This window comes from Dendropsophus ebraccatus, chromosome 10 (genome assembly GCF_027789765.1).
Source record: "Dendropsophus ebraccatus isolate aDenEbr1 chromosome 10, aDenEbr1.pat, whole genome shotgun sequence".
NCBI lineage: Eukaryota > Metazoa > Chordata > Amphibia > Anura > Hylidae > Dendropsophus > Dendropsophus ebraccatus.
Window position 1 is genome coordinate 98,082,893 of NC_091463.1, and position 20,683 is coordinate 98,103,575.

Sequence of the window (20,683 nt, forward strand, 5' to 3'; positions counted from 1 at the left end):
GTGCCACGCCTGTGCTGTGCCACTTTTATACACGGTAAAATCTGCGCCATTTTCTTTGGACACTACTAATAATTATTCAGCAATGTATGAAAGTGATAGGGAGGTAAATCTCAGCCTCCCACCGATCCCCAGCGCGGTCTCTTACCTGCTCAATACTCTGCCTGGTCTCTCCTCGCACCTGCTCAATGTTCTGCCCGCTCTCTCTCCGTACGTGTTCAACGTTCTGCACCGTCACCCTCTGCTGATACTGCGGCTCGGCTATCACCTCCTGTAGGGAGAACCACCATTAATCAGTATGTGACTGCGCTAAACACTACAACTACAAGCATGTCATTTAAAGGCCTGTCACCCCTTCTATTCACATCAGCAAAAATTAGAATAAGCTTAAAATTGCAATTGACAAACCAGACTGCGCCATCCCCTACCCAGCACAGGAGGGCACTGTGGCGGCACTCACCTCAGTAGACTGGACAGTGACGTTCCTCTGGGTGTTCTGTTCAATCACTTGGTCATTTATTGAAGAAACGCTGGAGCCTCTGATCACCTGACGCTCCTGGGAAGGAAACAACTAGTTTAGACACAACCAGGGTGATGACATTGGGTAAATGCAAGATGGTCAGAGAATTCTGGCTGGGACTCCCAGCATCCTCTGGATTACTGATACTCTTGTAGCTGGGCATAGGACCCTGCAGTGGCTTCTATCCTAAAGAACAACAGGACTAAGCAATTGATATAATTATTTATGATCCTAATGCCATTAGATATCACTCCAGAATCCTGAGATAATAAGTAATCCCGCCCCCCAGTGATGAGTGACAGAGACGCTCAACCTGAGGATCTTGGCAGGAACCTTGGGAACCATTGATTCGGCGCTTGTTTACAGAGCGAGCATTGTGCTGGGATGAGGATCCGCCTGCGGGGGATGCGTCTCCATCACCTGGTGTCTCGTCCGCCCCCGGGATCTGACTCACTCCACCTACACAAATCCAACTATTCCTGCCGCTCGCGTTATACTCATCCCGGAGCTGTCAGTCACAGCGGAAGGCAGACTGTCTGCAGATGATGAAATGTGACCTAATGGAGACAACCATGAGGATTAGACCTGCTACTCCTATGGGGCTCCTCCAGCAACATAAGCCTATCCCATCTAGTATAAATGTGTATATGGCTTAGACAACGCTATAAAACATGTCTACCTGCGCTGATTCATTGTAACAAACTATCAGGACAGGATTTGCACTGCTGGTGTGATTGTGTTGGAACAAGAATATGGTCCTATTCACTAAGGCCGGCTATACATTGATCCCTTGCATCCTTGTTAGTTTTTTGTAAGGCTGGGTTCACACTATGTTTTTGCAATCTGTTTTTTGCAAAAAAAACTGATGAAAAAAAATTGATGTATTTCTGTGCATCCATTTTGATCCGTTTTTCCATTGACTTCCATTATATAAAAAAAACGGGTCATCAGTTTTTCCATCAGTTATCAGTTTTTTTCCATCAGTTGTCATCAGTTTCTTAGGCCTAGTTTAGGGTATGTTCATATCGCGTTTTTGTCCACACGTCGGGAATCAGTGAGAAAAGGATGCTGCCGTGCAGCCCACCGTGCGGCCGACTACGCTTTTGAGTCCTGCACAAAAGCCGCGTACGTCCGGCAAATGTTGTCACATAATGACTCCATCCTGCTCATTTAAGTCAATGTGGCCGTCGGCCCGACGTGTGGACAAAAACGCGATATGAACATACCCTTACATATATAAGTTGTGTCCGTTTCCGTTTTTTTGTAGGAACCTGACTACAACTGATGTCAAAAAGGCATCAGTTGTCAGGTTTTCAATCCTTTTTTTAAATCAGTTGACATCAGTAATATCATTTGCTAAAGTTTATTTCGTTATTGTCATGAGTTTAGGGGAATATCGATATAGGGGGCAGCCCCCCTGCTCCTCTATATATATGTGCAGCAGCTTTTAGGACAGGGGTAGGGAACCTTAGCTCTCCAGCTGTTGCAAAACTACAACTCCCATCATACCTGGATATCCCAGACATGATGGGAGTTGTAGTTTTTCAACAGCTGGCATCAGTTGTACAACGGATCATCCGAACTGTCCCAGTGAAAACAATGGGATCAGTTCAGAGATGCGTTTCCCTCCGGTGCTTCTCTCCTGCAACGGAGGAAAACGCAGCCGGATTTATGTAAACTAGGCCTTACTCTATTCTATATTCATTTTATTCCTCTACTATAAATAAAGCAATGCAAAAAAGGGGCATCAGCACAGGGGCCAATCTGCTATAGGGGCCAGCTACTATGGGGTCACAGCTCCCAGGGGGGCATCTACTGTAGATTGACCGCTCACAAGGGGCCAGCTACTATATGGGGACAGCTCGCAGGAAGTCCTCTACTATAGGGGGACAGCTCGCAGGAAGTCCTCTACTATAGGGGGACAGCTCGCAGGAAGTCCTCTACTATAGGGTACTAAGCTGCCTCCACCTCTCTTGGAACACCGGAGAATGGCTGACGCATACGTCTGTACACAGCGATGTCTACAACCCCCTTTATAGGATGCATTACCAGATCACCAGACAGGCCGTACGTCAAAACGCTCCATGGTAGGTCCTTACATATGGCATGTCTGGCGATACGGCAGCACTATTAACACGCAGGATACTTCAAACTGTCGCACTGAAAACAATGGGATCAGTTTAATGACGCTTCTCCCTCAGGCACTTTTCTACTTCACCGGAGGGAAATGCTGCTGCATATATGCAATCGTGGCCTGACAACAAGCGGAGGTACTACAACCGGAGAAGAGCCGAAGCACAGGGTCAGAGGAGAGAGAAGAGCTCGGTATACACAGGATCACTTACAATAGACTGGACGGGCACCTCGGGACTCGCCATCTCCACCCTGCGGATGGTTTTCTCGTAGATGACATTATTGGACGGGATATAGTTGACGTTTCCTTTTATATAACTCTGGAAAACATCGCGAGAAAGAGCGCTGTCAGTAATACATGACGCCATATCTGCGAGGAGCGCACAGCGATAAACATGTTATATGAGGGGACCATCAGCCGATCACTGATCAAAGCAACGGCCGCACATTCCTCTGTCTAATAAGGGAAGTCAGTATTGATTGCTCACATGAGGCAACCTGCAGTCCTATGAAACTCCACCGATAACAGTGATAACTCCCTGAGTACAGATAATGTAGTAGATATCACCTGCAGTCCTATGTAACAGCACAGATAACACAGTGATATCTCTGAGTACAGATAATGTAGTAGCTGTCACCTGCAGTCCTATGTAACACCACAGATAACACAGTGATATCGCTGAGTACAGATAATGTAGTAGATGACACCTGCAGTCCTATGTAACAGCACAGATAACACAGTGATATCTCTGAGTACAGATAATGTAGTAGCTGTCACCTGCAGTCCTATGTAACACCACAGATAACACAGTGATATCGCTGAGTACAGATAATATAGTAGTCACCTGCAGTCCTATGTAAAAGCACAGATAACACAGTGATATCTCTGAGTACAGATAATATAGTAGTCACCTGCAGTCCTATGTAAAAGCACAGATAACACAGTGATACCAAATAATAGAGTAGATGTTACCGCAGTCACTGAATCAGTAAGAATAATAACTTCTCTTCTGATATATCTGAAACTGAACTCAAAATGTAAAAACACTAATAATTCAGATACAAAATACCATAACCCACCTGCTCCGGATTCTGTACTATATATCGGCGAACAGTCTCCTGGGGATAAGTCTGGATTTCCTGAAAATAACAATATAATATTAGTTATGCGGTTCAGGGAAGAAACAGAGTGCTGCACCTCACACCTATGGCTGATACTAGTGCCCCTAGGCTAAATAAAAAACACATCAGAATTTTGTGTATGAATTGATCAAGCCATACTGCCCCATGTACCTCGTGCCGGTATCTGATACACATGGGTCCCTACACTAAGTCCACACCGTGCCAGTCAGTGGCCACCAACCCCGCAGGCGTGCACAGCCAGGGAACGGGGGCCATGGGACGGCCCTGCGACCCCCATGCCACAGGACCAGACCCAAAAACACCACACCAGAACCCGGCCAGCACCGCCGGCGGAGAAGGTCGGCCCTGTGGCATGGGGGTCGCAGGGCCGTCCCATGGCCCCCGTTCCCTGGCTGTGCACGCCTGCGGGGTTGGTGGCCACTGACTGGCACGGTGTGGACTTAGTGTAGGGACCCATGTGTATCAGATACCGGCACGAGGTACATGGGGCAGTATGGCTTGATCAATTCATACACAAAATTCTGATGTGTTTTTTATTTAGCCAAGCGGCACTAGTATCAGCCATAGGTGTGAGGTGCAGCACTCTGTTTCTTCCCTGAACCGCATTTTGTTTCTCTCTTTTCTCCGTGTTTTGCACTCCTCCTGGTGAGACCCACATGACCGCAATTAGCAGGAGACACCTGAGTGCACATGGTTTTAATCCCTCCTGTTTTTTCCCATTCTGTTTGCTGCAGCTATGGTGAGCGCAATACCTTATCCAGACTTGTGCTGCTTGGGGGCGACCTTCTCCGCCGGCGGTGCTGGCCGGGTTCTGGTGTGGTGTTTTTGGGTCTGGCCCTGTGGCATGGGGGTCGCAGGGCCGTCCCATGGCCCCCGTTCCCTGGCTGTGCACGCCTGCGGGGTTGGTGGCCACTGACTGGCACGGTGTGGACTTAGTGTAGGGACCCATGTGTATCAGATACCGGCACGAGGTACATGGGGCAGTATGGCTTGATCAATTCATACACAAAATTCTGATGTGTTTTTTATTTAGCCAAGCGGCACTAGTATCAGCCATAGGTGTGAGGTGCAGCACTCTGTTTCTTCCCTGAACCGCATAATATTAGTTATACTGTTATACACAGGAGCAGTATTATAGTAGTTATATTCCTGTATATAGGGGCAGTATTATAGTATTTATATCCTTGTATATAGGAGCAGTATTATAGTAGTTATATTCCTGTATATAGGAGCAGTATTATAGTTGTTATATTCCTGTATATAGGAGCAGTATTATAGTAGTTATATTCCTGTATATAGGAGCAGTATTATAGTAGTTATATTCCTGTATATAGGGGCAGTATTATAGGAGTTATATTCCTGTATATAGGAGCAGTATTATAGTAGTTATATTCTTGTATATAGGAGCGGTATTATAGTAGTTATATTCCTGTATATAGGAGCGGTATTATAGTAGTTATATTCCTGTATTTAGGAGCAGTATTATAGTAGTTATATTCCTGTATATAGGAGCAGTATTGTAGTAGTTATATTCCTGTATTTAGGAGCAGTATAATAGTAGTTATGACAAACTGGAGAGAGTGGAACGGCTGCACATCCCATCTATGGCTGATACTAATGCCGCTAGGCCTATATTAAAAATCAACACCAGAGTGTCTGTATATGAATTGATCAAGCCATATTGCCCCGTGTACCACCGCGCAGGTCCTCTGGTCCACACGGGTCCCTACGCTAACTCCACACCGTGTCGGTCAGCGGCCGCCAACCCCGCAAAGCGTGCACGTGCAGGGAAGGGAGGCCATGGAACGGCCCTGCAACCCCAATGTCACAGGACCAGACCCAAAAAGCCCCACCAAAACCTGTCCTGTCCTGTGACATTGGGGTTGCAGGGCCGTTCCATGGCCTCCCTTCCCTGCACGTGCACGCTTTGCGGGGTTGGCGGCCGCTGACCGACACGGTGTGGAGTTAGTGTAGGGACCCGTGTGGACCAGAGGACCTGCGCGGTGGTACACGGGGCAATATGGCTTGATCAATTCATATACAGACACTCTGGTGTTGATTTTTAATATAGGCCTAGCGGCATTAGTATCAGCCATAGATGGGATGTGCAGCCGTTCCATTCTCTCCAGTTCGTATAATAGTAGTTATATTCTTGTATATAGGAGCAGTGTTATAGTAGTTATATTCCTGTATATAGGGGGCAGTGTTATAGTAGTTATATCCCTGTATATAGGGAGCAGTATTATAGTCATTATATTCCTGTATATAGGAGCAGAATTATAGGAGTTATATTCCTGTATATAGGGGGCAGTATTATAGTAGTTATATTCCTGTATATAGGAGCAGTATTATAGTAGTTATATTCTTGTATACAGGGAGCAGTATTATAGTAGTTATATTCTTGTATATAGGTGGCAGTATTATAGTAGTTATATTCCTGTATATAGGGGTCAGTATTATAGTAGTTATATTCCTGTATATAGGAGCAGTATTATAGTAGTTATATTCTTGTATATAGGAGCAGTATTATAGTAGTTATATCCCTGTATATAGGAGCAGTATTATAGTAGTTATATTCCTGTATATAGGAGCAGTATTATAGTAGTTATATTCCTGTATATAGGAGCAGTATTATAGTAGTTATATTCCTGTATATAGGGAGCAGTATTATAGTAGTTATATTCCTGTATATAGGGAGCAGTATTATAGTAGTTATATTCCTGTATATAGGGAGCAGTATTATAGTAGTTATATTCCTGTATATAGGAGTATTATAGTAGTTATATTCCTGTATATAGGAGCAGTATTATAGTAGTTATATCCCTGTATATAGGAGCAGTATTATAGTAGTTATATTCCTGTATATAGGGGTCAGTATTATAGTAGTTATATTCCTGTATATAGGAGCAGTATTATAGTAGTTATATTCTTGTATATAGGAGCAGTATTATAGTAGTTATATCCCTGTATATAGGAGCAGTATTATAGTAGTTATATTCCTGTATATAGGAGCAGTATTATAGTAGTTATATTCCTGTATATAGGAGCAGTATTATAGTAGTTATATTCCTGTATATAGGGAGCAGTATTATAGTAGTTATATTCTTGTATATAGGACCAGTATTATAGTAGTTATATTCTTGTATATAGGAAGCAGTATTATATTAGTTATATCCCTGTATATAGGGGGCAGTATTATAGTAGTTATATTCAGGTATATAGGGGCAGTATTATAGATGTTATATTCATGCATATAAGGGACAGTACTATAGCAGTTATGATCTTGCACATAGGAGGCTTTTTTTTTAATAGTCTTTTTTTATCACAAGAGGCATGTTTTCTCTTGGTCTCTCTTTGCTGCAGGTGACAAATGCTATAAGAAACCAATAAAGCCTGTCTCCTGCTGCAAAGAGAGATCTGGAGAGAGAAACACTTAGCCGAGAGCTTCTTTCCGCTCATTCTGGTGATCACTGGTGGTCTCAGCTACCAGCAGAACTTTTGACATTTCTCTTTAACATGTTATTTGTTGTTGTTTTTTTTTTAACTAAAGACTTTAAATTGCATATAACAGTATACACTGTAACCTGCAGTCCTATGGAACATCACAGATAACACACACTGATACCATATAATGTAATAGATGTGATCTGCAGTCAATAAATCAGTAAGGACAGTAACTTCCCCCTAATACATCTGAAACTAAACTGAAAATCCAAACAGTGACACCAATAATACCATAACCCACCTGCTCCGGATTCTGAACTATATATCTGCGCACAGTCTCCTGGGGATAAGTCTGGATTTCCTGAAATGGTTTAGAAATATATTTGAGCAAAAGATCCATCAGTAACACATAGAACTACTGACACTTCACTGACGGCCTTAACATGACAACAATATTTTTGCGTATATAGGGGGCAGTATTATAGTAGTTATATTCCTGTATATAGGGGCAGTATTATAGTAGTTATATTCCTGTATATAGGAGCAGTATTATAGTAGTTATATTCTTGTATATAGGGGGCAGTATTATAGTAGTTATATTCTTGTATATAGGAGCAGTATTATAGTAGTATATTCCTGTATATAGGAGCAGTATTATAGTAGTTATATTCTTGTATATAGGGGGCAGTATTATAGTAGTTATATTCCTGTATATAGGGGGCAGTATTATAGTAGTTATATTCCTGTATATAGGAGCAGTATTATAGTAGTTATATTCCTGTATATAGGAGCAGTATTATAGTAGTATATTTCTGTATATAGGAGGCAGTATTATAGTAGTATATCCCTGTATATAGGAGCAGTATTATAGTATTTATATTCCTGTATATAGGAGCAGTATTATAGTAGTTATATTCCTGTATATAGGGGCAGTATTATAGTAGTTATATTCCTGTATATAGGAGCGGTATTATAGTAGTTATATCCCTGTATATAGGAACATTATTATAGCAGTTATATTCCTGTATATAAGGGCAGTATATATTAGTCATATTCTTGTTCACACGAGCAGTAAACCTACCTGCTCTGGATTCTGTACTATGTATCTGCGCACAGTCTCCTGAGGGTAACTCTGGATTTCCTGAAAATGGTTTAAAAATATATTAATAAACAAAAGATAGTAGTTATATTCTTGTATATAGGAGCAGTATTATAGTAGTTATATTCCTGTATATAGGAGGCAGTATTATAGTAGTTATATTCCTGTATATAGGAGCAGTATTATATTAGTTATATTCCTGTATATAGGAGCAGTATTATAGTAGTTATATTCCTGTATATAGGAGCAGTATTATAGTAGTTATATTCTTGTATATAGAAGCAGTATTATAGTAGTTATATTCTTGTATATAGGAGCAGTATTATAGTAGTTATATTCCTGTATATAGGAGCAGTATTATAGTAGTTATATCCCTGTATATAAGAGCAGTATTATAGTAATTATATTCTTGTATATAGGGGGCAGTATTATAGTAGTTATATCCCTGTATATAGGAGCAGTATTGTAGTAGTTATAGTCCTGTATATAGGGAGCAGTATTATAGTAGTTATATTCCTGTATATAGGAGCAGTATTATAGTAGTTATATTCCTGTATATAGGGAGCAGTATTATAGTAGTTATATTCCTGTATATAGGAGCAGTATTATAGTAGATATATTCCTGTATATAGGAGCAGTATTATAGTAGTTATATTCTTGTATATAGGAGCAGTATTATAGTAGTTATATTCCTGTATATAGGAGCAGTATTATAGTAGTTATATTCCTGTATATAGGAGCAGTATTATAGTAGTATATTCCTGTATATAGGAGCAGTATTATAGTAGTTATATTCTTGTATATAGGAGCAGTATTATAGTAGTTATATTCCTGTATATAGGGGGCAGTATTATAGTAGTTATATTCCTGTATATAGGAGCAGTATTATAGTAGTATATTCCTGTATATAGGAGCAGTATTATAGTAGTTATGGCAAGTATACAGGTATGCAGCCGGCACTACAATGCAGCCATCAGGCAATGAGGAATTCGGGCTAAGCATCTATACGTCCACATACACAGTATGTGCAAGTAGGTTAGTGGAGGTGCTCCTCGCCAGAACAGGTAGAAATCAAATCAGAATACGTAGTAGTAAAAGAGGCGGTCACTCACCACGGATTAACCGATGCAGTCTTTAATCGTGATCACACTGTGCACATGAGCAGGGAAGGGGGAAGTTGGAACAGCGGAAGGTAACAGACAAACGTTTTCCCGCTTCAACAGCGCATCATCAGGTCCTGATGATGCGATGTTTAAGCGAGAAAACGTTTGTCTGTTACCTTCCGCTGTTTCATTTTCCCCTTTCCCTGCTCATGTGCACAGTGTGATCACGATTAAAGACTGCATCGGTTAATCCGTGGTGAGTGACCGCCTCTTTTACTACTACGTATTCTGATTATAGTAGTTATATCCTTGTATATAGAAGCAGTATTATAGTAGTGATATTCCTGTATATAGGAGCAGTATTATAGTAGTTATATTCCTGTATATAGGGGGCAGTATTATAGTAGTGATATTCCTGTATATAGGGGGCAGTATTATAGTAGTGATATTCCTGTATATAGGAGCAGTATTATAGTAGTTATATTCCTGTATATAGGAGCAGTATTATATATAGGGGCAGTATTATATTATACAAATATTAGTCAGCAGGGGGCAATACAAAACACAGAGTTTCCTTCACCATAGAGCAGGTGAGAGGTGGAAATATTACACTAGACTGGTAAAATCCTGAATATTTTGCCGGACCGGATTCTTCTCCAGTATTTGGCGGCTCCTGCAGTGTTAGTATGGGAGATAACCTTGGATTAGTTTGGGGTTTGTTATCTTCTAATTGTAAACATGAAATTCCACAACAATGTGAATAGAGCTGTAGCCTCCTGGACACTAGGGTGTGTGATGTGCCGTTACAGTGTATCAGTGCAGGCCTGATATGTTATATGAGGCTATATCAGGTTATTTTCTGTTCTCTTATATCCAGTAATAAGCCATCTGCTGAGTCATCTCGTCCTGTGTGACTTTAGTGTGTTTCACAGCTTTTGGCATTCTTACTGTTGTTCTTTGACACTCCTAAAGCCTCAAGCTCATAACACTGCCCAGAGCGCAGATATTATATTGCTTGGGAAACAACATACCTGAATGGAATTACACTAAATAAGATAGTATTTTTGACTCGTATGGGGCGGGTTAGGTAAGGTACCCCCCTCCCCTCAATCGACAAATGCTACAGTAAACTGTTTTATTACGGGATAGATCCAATGAGTGCAGAAAAAAAAATTATATATATTTACAAATCTGCTGAAAAAATAATTCTAAAAGTAATTATAGTGCTTTAAAATAGCCCTATACTGTAATCCCTGCACTGTAATCCCTATTCTTTCCTCTTGCAGTTTCTCCCGATTTTCTGCAATTAATACAGCCCGAACCACAGACTCCGTTAAAACTATGTTTCGAAGCCCTCGGTGACAGGTTTGCTAAGTATTTTTGGTTTCACACAGCACAGCACTAACCAGCCAATTGCAGCTCATATGCAAATAGCTGAAATGCAGCATCCAGTAGAAACTCACAGGCCCTTCACTCAATGCCTGACAACATCCACACAGTCACATGTTCCCTATTGGACAATAGAAGATGGCAGGTCCTTACCTGTTTGCCTCACTGACATAAATACAGATTGAGGCCTCGTTCACATGTGGCATGAGAGCAGCCGGTGTTTCACATGGCTGTGTCAAACACCAGCCGCTCTCTGTGATGTTCACCCGGCCGGAACGCGGGCCAATTTACCATTCACACAGTGGATAGTACGGCCGGTGAATTGTGGCCGCACAAAATTGACATGTAAATTTTTTGTGCAGCCACAGAGAACAGAGATACAGAGTGTACACAGTGCGGCCGTTGTTCCATAGGAACAAATGCAGTTGTCCACTGTCAATAAACAGCCGTTGCTGTAATCTGCAACAATGGCCATTGTTTATTTTTTACGTTGTGTAAACATGCTTATTAATATAAGGCTGCTGTGGATGTCACTGTTAAAGGGCCGGTACTGAATTTGTTCTTAAGGGCTGATACCTCATTTGTTTCTAAAGGGCCAGTACTGCATTTGTTCTTAAAAGGCTTTGCACACTCTTGGCATTCTCAATCAGCTTCATAGTCACCCAGAATGGTTTTCTAACACTCTTGTAGGTAAGCAAGAGCACACCACAGCTGCTTTTCCTTCACTCTGCCCTCTGACTCATCCCAAACCATCTCAGCTGGGTTTAGGTTGAGTAACTGCGGAATCCATATCTTCTGACAATTGGGGGCATCCACGTGTTCCGTGATTACAGTCCGTGCTCAGGAAGAAGCTACTATATAAAACAGTAAAGTGAATCATTGGATTATGAGAATAATTTGTTCTGGGACCGTGCTTGTAATCCGAATCACTTCTATATCAAAGCAAATTTTCCCATAAGAAATAACTTAAACACAGACGATTCATTCCACATCCCAAAAATAAGGTAGGTTCTGTTTAATAAAGAACACTGTGTTAGTAACAAAGGGGTTAATCAGTTAAAGGGGTATTCCACACAAACATAACTTTTGATATGTTGCTGCCCATGGCAAGACTAACTATTCCTTCCATACTTGTTATTATCTATTCAGTCTCCTTCCCCCAGTTTTCAGCTGAAGACACAAAAATCTGTGTGTGAGTTTTTCTCTCTGTCTCCCCCTCCTCCCTTCTGAGACAGCTGATGTAAACAAGTCCCTGGCAGGCTTTATCTGCAACTTTGTAGCTTATTTGTAATGCTGGGAGGGTTATTCGGATGGTCAAGTTGCTAATTATCTCACTGTGACTAACCCTGCCAGCATTAAAAAGAAGCTACAATGTTGCAGATACAGCCAGTCAGGGACTTGTTTACATCAGCTGTCTCAGAAGGGAGAAGAGAGGAGGGGGAGACGGAGAGAAAAGCTCACACACAGATTTTTGTGTTTTTAGCAGAAAGAAGCAGCTGAGAAATGGGGAAAGGAGACCGAATAGATAATAACAAGGAAGGAAGGAAGGAAGGAAGGGTTAGTCTCACCATGGGCAGCAACATATTAAAAGTTATGTTTGAGCGGAATACTCCATTTAACTCTCCCTCCACTTATAACTCCCCAGGTGGCTGCAGACCTGCTGGTGCTGGTACTAGTGCCGGCTGCCTGGAGCAGATATTGCTGAAGGGTTAATTCAGCGTTCAGAGGGAAGCAGCAGTCATACACCATGCAGCACCGTGTATAGACAAGATGGCAGGGGCAAGTGCACAGCAGCGACGGGAGATGAGGCCCTGGGGAGTCGAAGCACCGCCTGGGTTACGTCTGTGCACGCAGGATCTAGGCTAACGAAGGGGGGTGTGGAGGGGGCCGCAGAGGGTGCTGCAGAGGGAGGAGGAGGGTGCCGCGGAGGGAGGAGGAGGGTGCCGCAGAGGGAAGAGGAGGGTGCCGCAGAGGGAAGAGGAGGGTGCCGCAGAGGGAAGAGGAGGGTGCCGCAGAGGGAGGAGGAGGGTGCCGCAGAGGGAAGAGGAGGGTGCCGCAGAGGGAAGAGGAGGGTGCCGCAGAGGGAGGAGGAGGGTGCCGCAGAGGGAGGAGAAAAGTGCCGTAGCCTTACTCACACTCCGTCCTCCGGCAGCAAAATGAGGAGATAAGGCAGAGCTGCTCGCTTCCACAGGAGGATCTCCACAGTGTGTGTGTGTGCGCCCACAATGTTTGATATGATCTATGAGACCTGTCATCTGTGATACGGGTCACTGTGCTGGTGCATAAGCATATCACATATGACAGGCTTAGATACAGTATCACACATGGGATTAGATAAAGTAGCATTAGTGATAGGCTCATGTGTGATACAGTCTGCTGAACTGGGGTATCTAAGCCTACTATGTATGATATTGTATCTTAAACTGTTTTCTGAGCTGCTGTATCTAAGCACCCTTAGATTGCACTTGTCACCAGGACATATTCCTGCACCTTTCACCTGTGCTCAGTTGTCAGTAATGTGACTGTAACCCAGTAATAACCAGTAACCTGGAGACTGGGATGAGTAGGAGTCTCTGGTCAGACTGGTTCTCTGTGAATAGGTCGGCTGTGTTCTAATGAAGAATACTCAGAATAATCTGCGGCACACGACAAGTGTGAAAAGCAAGAGGATGAACTTTAGTCATGTAGGCAACTGACCTCCAGCAAAACTACAACCCCCAGCATGCCTCAGCAGCCACAGGTACATAGAATGACTCAGTTCTGGTGATGTCACACAATGTCGCTGCGCCTTAAACAACATTCCACATATAAAACAGAATTCTGACTAGAGCTCCTCCAGATAATCCTCCAGAGCTGCACTCACTATTCTGCTGTTACATCATGTCTTACCCTCCAGTCACGTCCAGAGCTGCACTCACTATTCTGCTGTTACATCACGTCTCATCCTCCAGAGCTGCACTCACTATTCTGCTGTTACATCGTGTCATCCTGCAGAGCTAAACTCACTATTCTGCTGTTACATCCTGTCTTATCCTCCAGAGCTGAACTCACTATTCTGCTGTTACATCCTGTCTTATCCTCCAGAGCTGTATTCAATATTCTGCTGTTACATCTTCTCTTATCCTCCAGAGCTGAACTCACTATTCTGCTGTTACATCTTGTCTTATCCTTCAGCGCTGCACTCGCTATTCTGCTGTTATATCATGTCTAATACATCAGTCACCTTCAGAGCTGCACTCACTATTCTGCTATTATATCATGTCTTATGCATCAGTCACCTTCAGAGCTGCACTCACTATTCTGCTATTATATCATGTCTTATGCATCAGTCACCTTCAGAGCTGCACTCACTATTCTGCTATTATATCATGTCTTATGCCTCAGTTACCTCCAGAGCTGCACTCACCATTCTGCTTGTTATTTTCAGCCAGTGTATACTCTGTACTTTTTTAACAGCTTCTATGATGCAAGGAGAGCATCACACTACAGTACAGTGCTGGAGTAAACACTACATCTCCCACAATGCACGGCAGCAGCAGACCCCAAAGCTCATTCCCCCAGGCCCCGTGATCGGCCGCCTGTACAACATTTATTAGGTTAATAAATCCCAAGAGCATTTTGCTGCGTGTTGTTCTCGTACCGTTTCAGGGTTCTGGACGATGTAGCGTCGTATTGTTCCCTGTGTGTACGGAGCCTGAAAGTCCTGAGAGGAAAATAGAAAATATTACAGACGGAAACAAAAGGGTTAATCATCAAAACTGAATCTTATAGGGAAACTCCACCCTCATTTATATTGGGAGAGGTGTTATTCCTTCTGCTAGGGGCTCAGCTCTGCTACATCTCTACCAGTGTGTGCACTGGCCGCAATGTATACAAGGGGACGTTCACTAGTAACAGCCGTGTCCATGAGAGACCCGACCTGCCAATCCGGGGGGGAAAAGGCTCTGCACGTGCAGCTCTCCCATTGATCCCTATGATCACAGCTCATCCCTACACCCCGGCATCCTCCTCCCCTGTATAACTCACCTGCACCTGCTCAGAGTTCTGCACAATGTATCTTCTGATGGTTTCTTGTCCGTAGGGACCGGGTGACTGCACTTCCTGCAACAAACACATTCAATTACTAGAACGTCCATTTCTGCAGCCTTTCCTGACATCTTGCAGAGATCACTTCTCTCCAGTCATCACTAGATCCTCATAAACAGGCAGAATTACAACAACAGGTCACGCAGCATGCCCACAACACTCCAACAGAAGTCAATAGATGATGGTCACAGCTCTTCTATCCACATTATACATGGACCTCTACACAAATGACTAAGCATGACCACAACACTCCACTATACAAGTTTATAGTTAATAGAAAGCGTTTACCCTTTCCCTTCCCAGTGCCTTCTATTTAGGTCACCAAACATGACCACCAAACTCTCCTATAGTAGACAGATGTGGACACAATTATATCTCCCAACCCCCCCCCCCCACACACACACTGACCTTTACACAAGACTATACACAAGTGCAGCACTCTCCAATAGAAGTCAATAGGTGATGGTTACAGATCACCTCTGCTTCTTCCTGCATCATGACATCTCCATAAGTCAGAGAGCATGCCCACAATAGTCTCCCCATAGAAGCCAGCAGATGATGGTTACAGCTCCCCTCCTCTCCTCCCTGCACACTGACATCTGCACAGGTTAGAGTTCATTCAAGTCAATGAGTACTTATCAGCTGCTGTATGTCCTACAGGAAGTGGTGTATTCTCTCCAGTCTGACACACTGCTCTCTGCTGCCACCTCTGTCCATGTCAGGAACTGTCCAGAGCAGAAGAGGTTTTCTATGGGCATTTGCTGCTGCTCTGGACAGTTCCTGACACGGACAGAGGTGGCAGAAGAGAGCACTGTGTCAGACTGGAAAGAATACACCACTTCCTGCAGGACATACAGCAGTTGATAAGTACTGGAAAACTTGAGATTTTTTAATAGAAGTAAATTACAAATCTCTGGCACCAGTTGGTTTTAAAAGCAAAAAAAAAAAAGTTGCCGAACAACCCCTGGGTCCAATAAGCTACAGGTTTTAATGTAAATATATCCGGAGGTCTCAGCCCAAGATATATGCGACTTACAGCAATGATCATAGCGAGCCATCCTATTCAAGAACACTACAGTCAGCCTCTACTCGGCCTGAAGTGGCTGATAACAGGGAGCAATTGAACCCTCGGCACCTTCTGTGTCCCACTAAGAAGGTACATATGTAGGTGACACATGTCAGACTCCTCGCCCCTGGCTGCCACTTCACTGTAAGGAGCCGATATCAAGTGTTTCCTGACTGAGTAAATTCATTGTAAGAGGCTGCAACAGGAGTAAACGCCATGTAAACACTGAGACCAAACATAAGGAGATCTGGAGAGTCCTCAACCTGCTCCAACATGGAGGACGGCACTGCCCGAGGCCAGGAGGCTTCTCACAAGATCTAAGGAAAAGACTCTGAACGAGTCCCCGGCACCTCCCGAGATAGGGAACAAACTCCACTGAGGCTCCTTATAGTGAGGTCCCCCCAATACAGCACACAGCAACATAAAGATATAGAACACCTACACCAAAGTCAGCCGCACCGAGGTGTGACCATCACAGCCTTATTGGTAGATTTATATTGTTATTATATTCCTAGGATTATTGTTTTCTTGTTCTGCGGTCAGATCACTTCTCAGGTTCTGCACAGTCAGTGACTTTCACCTTTGAACCATGAGATGCGTCCTGAGGGCTAAGTCACTACAAGCCGCAGCCTGTCCTGCATGTAATGACTGCTCAGCGCTCCTGTACTCTGAGGACAACTCCCCCCATCCTCCCAGCCAGGATAAGTTATGGGGGTACTGACGCAAACACAGAGGACATTTCATTCATTCCAGTGAAAGGTTAAAAGCAAATCTTGTCCCACCACAAATCATCTCCTTCAGTGAATATTCTGCATTTTCTTCATATCTTTACCTGGAAAAGCTGCCACTGGCCGCCAGTATAGCTCCAGGTCTCAGCTGCCATCAATACAGCTACAGGTCTCAGCTGCCACCCAGCTCTCCCAAAATCAGCAAACTATTTCAAACACCTTCCTTCCACGTGATTTCTTATTTTATTTACCAAAAATGACTCCTTAACTCTCTTATCCACTAGGTGTTTCCCTTCTCTGTAATCTGCCATCCACTGCTTGTTGTCAGTGAAAACCTGTCTCTAGTAACAGCTAGGTCAGGACAAATTACAGCAGCTGGGGCAAGGATAACCATGTGCTATGTGCATGATAGGTGAGGGAGAGCCTGAGCTGTGTGGCTGTTGTACACGATCCACACTGTTCCTCTAAAGGTAAATCTAGGCTTCTTTCTCATCTCTAATCACTGATAAAGTGTGGGGCAGATACCTGTGTGTTATTGCTGTAGTGTAATTTTCTTTCTGTTTAGCACAGTACATCAGTAACCCTTTCTCCCCGCACATGTCATGGAGTACAGTACTTTGTAATTCATCCGCCAGTGCCAGCCTGTTCAGTCCAGTGTAATATGTCATGGCATAGCAGAGAGGAGTATGTGCTGTTGTGTGATTGGCTACAGAAGTACAAGAGGAAATAGATCAGCTTTGAACTGGTCACCTGAGATAAAGAGAGGGGACACTGCTGTGATGGAGGGGGCAGCAGTGACATCACTATCACAACCTGTCGCTACTGTAAAGGGTTAAATTATCAAAACTGAGCAGGTTTATAAAAATCATTTGGATGACGGGTGAGGTTTGAAGATGTGGGAGCGGCTCTCGCGGGTTCTTACAATGTGTCAGTCTACATAATACTTACAGCAGAAACACTCAGCTACTGCAGCAAACCCTCAGCTGTAAGAACGAATCAGTCCGTAAACAACAAGATAAAAATCATATAAACTAATGTTAAATAAAAGTCTCCCGCACCAGTGTATCTCATCCTGCGGTACGCCTTCTTTTATTGTCATCCCTCATTAATATTTCATGTAGAGACTTTATGAAATATATATGGCGGAAACATGAAATGAGCGCCAGCTTCTGCGCTGCGGGTCGAGAGGAAGCGTGCACGTCAGCATGCGAAACAGGCTGTCGCCTGTTCATTTACCCGACCGCGTCTGAATCACCTGTTGTATCACGATATGAAATAAATTACCAAGTATTCATGGACTGGTGAGTGCCTGATCCTTCTATCTCTTGGAAGATTTGAAATATAGTTCACTTATGCTTTATTTCAAGTCTCCAGCCTCCCTGCAGTGCCCCCACAGGAGAACAGAGGTATTACACAATGTCCATCCACATGGATGGGTTGAGATCCACAAGAGATGAGGATTAGTCACAATCCCAATCCTTCCCCCCCCATCTGTAGGGTTTATGGACTGTACTCTCTAAACTAGAAATAAACCCATTTTGATAATAAGGATTGTGGACATTTATTTGTTATTTCGCCACATGATGGTTTATCTGCGAGCAGGTGCACATTTCGGTGGCACGATTTTGGGGTACATATACCTTTTATCAGTTCCTTCTGGGGCATTGCTTCTCATATTGTGAGGTGTCTGTGTGCAGCATCAGCACAAAGCAGAAACTACACTGGTAATGCCAGCCCTGCACTGTTATGGGCTCCATGTAGAGAATGGGTAAGGGGCCCTCAACCACTCACTGCAGTGGAGTGTGGACAGCACAGGGGACCAAAGAAGTGAGAATACTTTCTGTCCCTTATTTTTCTGGGTAATAAATTCCCTGGAAAATAACCCTGTCTTGTTCACTTCTACATGTGAGGATTCCCTGTGCTGGGACTGGCAGAGGTGGTATGGGGGAGAATGAGACATGTCAGTGCAGCCAATGGAAGAGGTGCGGAGGGGTGAACGCCGTCAATGGAAGAGGTGCGGAGGGGTGAGTGCAGCCAATGGAAGAGGTGCGGAGGGGTGAGTGCAGCCAATGGAATAGGTGCGGAGGGGTGAGTGCAGCCAATGGAAGAGGTGCAGAGGGGTGAGTGCAGCCAATGGAAGAGGTGCGGAGAGAGATGAGTGCAGCCAATGGAAGAGGTGTGGAGGGGTGAGTGCAGCCAATGGAAGAGGTGCGGAGGGGTGAACACAGTCAATGGAAGAGGTGCAGAGAGGTGAGTGCAGCCAATGGAAGAGGTGCGGAGGGGTGAGTGCAGACAATGGAAGAGGTGCAGAGGGGTGAGTGCAGCCAATGGAAGAGGTGCGGAGAGAGGTGAGTGCAGCCAATGGAAGAGGTGCGGAGAGAGGTGAGTGCAGCCAATGGAAGAAGTGCAGAGGCGTTAGTGCAGCCAATGGAAGAGGTGTGGAGAGAGGTGAGTGCAGCCAATGGAAGAGGTGCGGAGAGAGGTGAGTGCAGCCAATGGAAGAGGTGCGGAGAGAGGTGAGTGCAGCCAATGGAAGAGATGCGGAGAGAGGTGAGTGCAGCCAATGGAAGAGGTGCGGAGAGAGGTGAGTGCAGCCAATGGAAGAGGTGCGGAGAGAGGTGAGTGCAGCCAATGGAAGAAGTGCAGAGGCGTTAGTGCAGCCAATGGAAGAGGTGTGGAGAGAGGTGAGTGCAGCCAATGGAAGAGGTGCAGAGGCGTGAGTGCAGCCAATGGAAGAGGTGCGGAGAGAGGTGAGTGCAGCCAATGGAAGAGGTGCAGAGGCGTGAGTGCTGCCAATGGAAGAGGTGCGGAGAGAGGTGAGTGCTGCCAATGGAAGAGGTGTGGAGAGAGGTGAGTGCAGCCAATGGAAGAGGTGCGGAGAGAGGTGAGTGCAGCCAATGGAAGAGGTGCAGAGGGGTGAGTGCAGCCAATGGCTTTGGTATCAAGGGGTCAGTGCAGCCAATGGTGGAGGTGCTGAGGAGTCGGTGCAGCCAATGGCAGAGATGGCGAGGGGTCAGTGCAGCCAATGGAGGAGGTCCTGGGAGGTTATTGCACCCAATGGAAGAGGTGCTGAGGGGTCAGTGCAGCCAATGGAGGAGGTGCTGAGGGGTCAGTGCAGCCAATGGAGGAGGTGCTCAGCTGAGATGCTTTTTGTCTTACTTAGAAAGTCTCATCACTAGGGGGTAACTTTCTTAAACCTTTTTGTCGTTGGAAGATACTTGCCTTGGAAGGGTTAATAAGCGCTGTCCTATAAGACTATTGCATCATACCTTCCCACCACGGGACACTTTATAAATCACCATCCCAGGCCGACAGCTACGTTGGTTTTGTAGAACAATCTGACACCTCTGTCTTTCCCAAACTTTATGGTTTACACCCTGTAAAATAAATCTCCAATTGTATCATAAACCTGAGCGATGACACAGGACAAAGCTTTACACCGAGATGGTGCAACGTATAGATCACCAGGCACATGTGACATACTGCGGCCATGTGCCAAATATCCCAACTGAGAGTATGAGCAACGTATGAGTAACAGGAGGCCGAGAAGAGCCGGAGCGGCCCAGCAGATCCAGCCAGGCTTCTCCTGCACATAGACGGGGCATAGGTGAAGGCTACATCACCACAAAGCAACGCAGCGTCTGAGGGAGTCACAAGGGAAACAGCTACATGTAATTCTGAAGTATGAACAATTATACCTCCATGCATGTAGCATAAAGAATGAAGCCACCTTACATAGAGATCTAACATTTTGTGAAGACCTGTTTGTCTCCATGGTAACAGACTACAAGCAATCCTTGTGTAGTCGTATCCTACAGTCACGGAATGCAGTGCACCTACAGCTGGCACCGAGCCTCACTGGCGTCTAGTGAGCGGATGACTTACTAAGGTTTGGTCCCAATTGATCCGTAAGTCCAGACATTTCTAGGCAGCAAGTATCATGTTGGGAAACCCCTTGAAGCACATAAAGAAATT

General features: G+C 44.3%; 1 protein-coding gene across 6 annotated transcripts in view; it reads right to left on the reverse strand.

Annotated features, from left to right (window-relative positions):
* POF1B (POF1B actin binding protein) overlaps positions 1 to 20,683 on the reverse strand; it is a 482,431-nt gene that overhangs the window by 447,873 nt on the left and 13,875 nt on the right. For 4 of the 6 annotated variants that reach the window (XR_011364760.1, XR_011364759.1, XM_069985658.1 and 1 more), the window contains 8 exons: positions 14,855 to 14,929; positions 14,469 to 14,531; positions 8,319 to 8,378; positions 7,539 to 7,598; positions 3,731 to 3,790; positions 2,863 to 2,970; positions 458 to 553; positions 146 to 268 (listed from right to left, as the gene is read on the reverse strand). Coding sequence is in view for 4 of the 6 variants with exons in the window: in XM_069985658.1 (XP_069841759.1) it covers positions 146 to 268; positions 458 to 553; positions 2,863 to 2,970; positions 3,731 to 3,790; positions 7,539 to 7,598; positions 8,319 to 8,378; positions 14,469 to 14,531; positions 14,855 to 14,929 (645 nt within the window). In the remaining 2 variants the exon portion in view is untranslated. The remainder of the gene's footprint in view (positions 1 to 145; positions 269 to 457; positions 554 to 2,862; positions 2,971 to 3,730; positions 3,791 to 7,538; positions 7,599 to 8,318; positions 8,379 to 14,468; positions 14,532 to 14,854; positions 14,930 to 20,683) is intronic. The other 2 variants (XM_069985660.1, XM_069985659.1) reach the window with 2 other exon arrangements.